Source organism: Nicotiana attenuata, unplaced genomic scaffold (genome assembly GCF_001879085.1).
Source record: "Nicotiana attenuata strain UT unplaced genomic scaffold, NIATTr2, whole genome shotgun sequence".
Lineage (NCBI taxonomy): Eukaryota > Viridiplantae > Streptophyta > Magnoliopsida > Solanales > Solanaceae > Nicotiana > Nicotiana attenuata.
In genome coordinates, this window is record NW_017675027.1 from 40,866 (window position 1) to 46,657 (window position 5,792).

The 5,792-nt window shown below is 30.4% G+C and overlaps 1 protein-coding gene across 1 annotated transcript; it reads right to left on the bottom strand.

Annotated features, from left to right (window-relative positions):
* Positions 1-105: 105 nt before the first annotated feature.
* On the bottom strand, positions 106-5,537 carry LOC109219573 (histidine decarboxylase-like). The gene is made up of 6 exons (XM_019384037.1): positions 5,374-5,537; positions 5,004-5,193; positions 1,967-2,201; positions 1,539-1,732; positions 1,094-1,230; positions 106-995 (listed from the first exon to the last, which is right to left on the bottom strand). The coding sequence occupies exons 1-6, from the start codon at positions 5,386-5,388 to the stop codon at positions 420-422; spliced, it is 1,347 nt and encodes a 448-aa protein (XP_019239582.1). The 5' UTR covers positions 5,389-5,537; the 3' UTR covers positions 106-419.
* Between the last annotated feature and the right edge of the window lie 255 nt (positions 5,538-5,792).

A 5,792-nucleotide genomic window follows, 5' to 3' on the forward strand; every position in this document is an offset into this window, starting at 1 on the left:
ATATACAATTTTTCTTTTGTAGGGTCAATATTATCTTTTGTTGTATATTAGAACTCAAATATGTTAACTAGCAAAATATCAATCAAGTTACTCAAAAAGAGAAAAGAAAAAAATTATTGAAATTTTATATGTCTCAAGAGCAGCTCTTAATAATTTTATAACAAACAACAAGAAAAATAAACAAACAATATGGGAGAGTGTTCTACATATGAACAACTCCCATTTTATTTGAATAAGATGATAATGAAACTCAAATAGAAGAACAATTTTTTTTCTCAAAAAGAACTAAAATAAATAAATATAAGGTCTTCTATTTATTAAAAGCTTGGCGTTAGATCACCAATTTTATTGAGCCACCACCTCTGCATAAAAGCATACTCCATATCTAGGACTGTTCCAAGTTTCGTCTTCTAAGGAATTCAATGATGCATCTTCTGATAGGAGCAAAGACAGTTTTGAGAACCAATATCATCTGCTAGGCAAGGAGGCAGAGTTGTTCCAATCTGGTACCATTTTTCCCTCTCCAGCATTAAATCCTTAAGAAAACTGTCTGTTGTTTCTCTTGTGATACCTGGCATGACTACAACATGTGCCATATCTCTTGTGCAAGACAGTTGCCAATGACGAATGAACTTAGGGTCATTAGGTCGTTCAAATACAACGATAATGCTAGACTCATTGAGCATAGCGCTAATTCCTGCTTTGTGAAGTCGGCTTTTCAAATATCGGGCATTTTCGTTGCATATTTTCGCATCTTCTTGCAATCCAGCACGGCCTTTCATGCATAAACTGTACCATAAGAATATTGGTGCCAGGCCATTTCGACTACCAGAAATTGTAGCATCAACTGAAGCAATATACTCGATTTTTGTGGAGAGACTAGTAATGTAACGTTTCCTTGTTATCTGAATGCCACAAGGCATTGGACATCCCAGGAATTTGTGGCCTGAAATTGAAACACTGCCTATTGGCTTCTTGAAGGTAATTATTTTCGCCTGTTGTCAAATATAATAGAGAACTAGGTCACTTTCTATATGTTCCCTAGATGGAAAGTTATTTATTTCAAGAACATAATGGATTAAATAAATCTTACGTGTTGGATAAATGGGATAATTAGCCCATATAGTGCAGCGTCACAATGGATGTAATACCTATCATTGGAATAACCACATTTTTGAAGTATTTGTAAGATCAGATCAAGATCATCAATAGCTCCTTTGATGGTAGTTCCTACAAATATATGTTAAAAGTATTAGTACTTTGATCCACATATGAGAATCAGGGCAGAGCTACAATATTAGGTATGGGTTCAAATGAACTTAATACCTTTTGCTTAGACCTTATATTTATATTTAAAAATCTATTAAAATATATATAAATTATTAATTACGATCAAACCCAGCAACTAAAACAAATTATGAATTTAGTGGCAAGTTAGAATACATAAACTTTAAATCATGGCTCCCATCTGATGAGAACTGGAAGATTAATTGACCATATTAAAGCTCGGGAGCTAAAGAATCTAAGAGTATTATAACCAATATTGACATTGATGATGGCTGGTTTGTTCTTGTTGAGAAGTAACTTTGATCTCAGATCAGCATAATCAATCTCCCCATTAACTAAAGTATTGATAGTCTCTATCTCCATTCTGTACATTTTTGCCGCTTTAAAAATCGAGTAATGTGAATCCTTTGATGCATATATTATCCCAGTGGGATGTAACTCTCTCCTGCACAAATATTATTGAAATGGTAAAAGTGAAATACATCATTTGAATATGAGGTCTCTAAATGTGTACAATACTCTTTTTTAGATCAAGTATAAATATTGTAGAATATCTCCAAGTACAAAATAGGTCTGTCACACTATTCTATAACAACAATCACGTCTCTGTCCCAAACAAGTTATGATTGATTATATAAATCTTCACGGATGACCTTACTTCATTTAATACTATACCTACCCAATCAAAAGACCATGGAGATTTCCCTCTGTGCCACCATTTGTAATGTATCCCCAATATTCATCCTTCTCAATTTCCCATAGTTGCGCAAACCAATCTAAAACAGCCACTTCAAAATCTTTTGAATGGAAATCGACAGTGTTCTGAGTGAAGGGATCTCCGCAGTTGTTCAAGTGGAATTGCAAAAGTGGAGCTAAAACAGTATGATGCTCGTAACATATATTAACTGGATAACCTGTAAAGAAACCAAGTTAAAGAGCCTAAATTTAGATATTTCTTTTTTTTTTTTTTTTAGATTTTCCACCCGGTGTCCGGTACCGCAGTGGAGCCCGACTATATCCAGATTCGCGCCGCGTAGGGCCCCTTTCGGGGGAAGCGCTCCCTACCAAGGATTTTTCCATACCCAGGGCTCGAACTCGAGACCTCTGGTTAAGGGAGGAGCAGTTCCATCCACTGCACCACATCCTTCGAGAAGAAGTATGACTAAAAAAGTTGTTTTTACATTATTCTTGAAATAGTTTCTCTAGTTCTCCTTGTAAATTAATGTTGGCACATGTATGAAATTAACTAATAATCTATATATTTTTTAATTAACTAGTCTTAAGGTACGCGCGTTGCACGTGCACTAAATTTAGCTATAATAAGTTAATTGTTGCTATAAGCCGGATAAATATTGTTTTAAATTGTGTTTGACTATAAATTGAAAGTATAATTAAATAAATAGAATTAAAACTTTTGGTCAGATGGAGCACGAAAGAGGTTGCATAATTTCTTATAACTTTTAAAAGATGATAAATTTGTAACTCAATAAAAAGTAAGAAACTATTTTTGCAATTTATAATCTAAGAATAGGCTAATGTTGGACCAATATTCCATAAAAAATAACTAAAATATAAAGACTTAAAATTAGATACTGTAGTTATATTAGATTAAGAAAGAACCATAATTTCTCATACCCTAGAATTGCAAGTAATAAAGATCAACATAATTAGGAAAAATATATAATTATGAAACATTTACTCATATAATTAACTTTTTTTTATTTGAATTGCATATCTAATCATGACTCATTCTTTATTGCAGTTGAACAATATATTTAAATCTGGTTAAACGGATCTTTTGAACTTCAAATTTTATCGTAAATTATTATTTGTACTATACCAATCTTTTGAAGTTAACCAATGCCAATCACTGCAAAAGCTAACCTCAAAGTTCAAGTTCTTCTATATACTCAAACTTAATGCTACTTTTTTATTATTATAAAATATTAAGAAAAAATTAAATGGTGAATTATTTCACTTAAAAATATTCTAAAATAAATGACAACCCCAAATCTATCCTAGTTTATATCTTCAGATGAAGACTTAAAGTGTTTAAATTTGGTTGGGATAACTCAAATTATATTTCATGATCTCTCATTTAATACAAACTCAGTACTACACCACTTGTTATTACTATGAGTTTATTCATATTAATCGACTGTAGTACGTGAAAAAATTAGCATCAACATAAAAAAAAACTAAAATGTATTAAGATGGTCAAAATTTCATAACAATAAAAATGATAATTTTGAAGTAAAATTCAAAGTCTTAAAATCTTTAGTAAATATTTAGTTCACTTGAATTTTCAAATAATTATAATATCCAACTCAAACTTCTAAAATTTGTCAGAACGGTGAACTTACTTTGAAGTTTAGCTTTGCTTTGAAAGGTGAATACGACATTTACCTAATGAAGTTTTCTTACTAAATAATTAAAACATGAGATAGGAATTAGGACTCCTAAACCTAAAAGGAAGGAAAAATAGTCCTAAATATTAGTATAAAAATAATTAAACATTTATTTATAAAATAATCATCTGTAAATCTTTATGAAAAAAATTATAAATTAATAAAACTGATATACATGCTTACTAAAAATTGATGTCATAACAGACGAAGCTTGCTTAACTTTAATAACTTTAATATCTCTTACATAGATTGTACTTATGTTTGATTTTTTTTCCTAAGAATTTAAACTCGTGTGCGACCAACAATTCTAGTTGCATTATAATTTCTAATTAACTATACGTACAATTTTCAAATAATATTAAAAAGTACAAGTTTATTTTATTTTGATTTTTTAAATATTAGGAATTTTTACATAGTTCAAATAAGGAATATAAAATAAGAAAAGATTCAATAATCAAATTTTAGCCCATTTTAAAATCCTAAATATTAGGAATATAATTAAATTACAATCTTGTCCGGATGTATACTCAATTTTAAAAAATTAAAAAAGACAAACAATATTTCGCTAAGAACATTCATACTTTTAATATAATATAAATATAAATAATAGACTTCAAAAATATATTGCATGCATGTGTACCCATTAGTTGTCATTGGTACTGTTAGTTGTCGGAAGTACACAATACTACAAGTTGTGCAGCATATACAAATTTTGTCACACTTTCTCTTCATGAAATATTACATGACCATTTTCATTTATTCCAAAAATATCCTTCAATTATAGTCAAATAGGTATGATTCGTAAAAGACGGTTCTAGTAACTCAAGGAACAGTTGAATAAGCATGAAAAACTTTAATTTCCTATGTGTCCACCCTGACGAAGAGAGAGCTTGAGATCAGGGTAGATCTAGTGTAAAGGTTCACGTAAAATCAGTAACTTTTATATAAATTTTATATTTGTACTAAAACCTCATTAAAAGTATAAGAATATTTAGTTTGGAACTCAATTCATTGGTCCAGTTATATGCATTCTAACAACAGCAAATCAAACAAGAAATTCTTTGATGAGCAAATGTATTGATTAAAGTGATTGCATTACTGTACGTGTAGTTAAGCACTTGCCCAAATTAAGTCTCTTTATCGTACTTCATGCAGCTATATAGTTGTTGATCTCGCATCTATCCAAAGATATTTAGCCTTACACTCTATAGACCTTAGCTTACTAGTCTTTTAATTTTATTTTGTTAAATTGTGTATAAAAGTTAAATTTATGAATATTAGACAAAAGGCCACTGAACATATACTTACCTATATGATATTCTGTCCGATGCGACAATGTCTCTAAATATTGAGTCAAAATTCTTTCTAGTTCTTGCGAAGACGTTTTAATATCTTTATCATTAAGTTCCACTACACTGAAACTCAGATTCTTTCGTGGTGGCGGTGGCGGTGGCGCGTTGATTTCACCTTTTGTTGGGACAACCATTATGTCAAACTCCTATCTCATAACCACAAAAGAAGAAATTTCAATTAAAGGTATATTATTTTGAAATGAAAGAAAGAATATATATGTTAATAAATAATTTATCATAAAGAATACAAGTGAGTTGGGTCGTCTTTGAACTTGAGTATGAAAGAAAATAATATTGAAAAAGAATTGAGCATGAATAGTACGTACCCTTTCAAATCCCATTCTTAGAGCTAAAGAGGTAATCTCTATCTGAAATTGTTGGGATTAGTCAGAATGGTCTCAAATAGATGAAGGTTTTGCGCATCTCACTTCTTTTGGTTCCTCCAATTTATAACAATTGAAAGTTTCTTTCCCTTCTTAACTTTTGTTTGGTGAAATCTTAAATTTTTCCTCTGTGAGTTTGGGAACGTTAAAGGAAATTAAAATGTCTTACATGGAAATGAAAAACGTGACCCTATAGATAGTGGTCCAATTTTTCCTCCACGTGAGCTTTGTAAAAGATGTTCTTCACCTTTAGGAGAGAGGGAAGATGTGGATAATTTTTTATGTTACGTTTGAGATCAGAATTTGAAATTTTTGAGTTCTGAATTTTAGGTGACAACTAGTAATTGGATTCTAAATTTAAT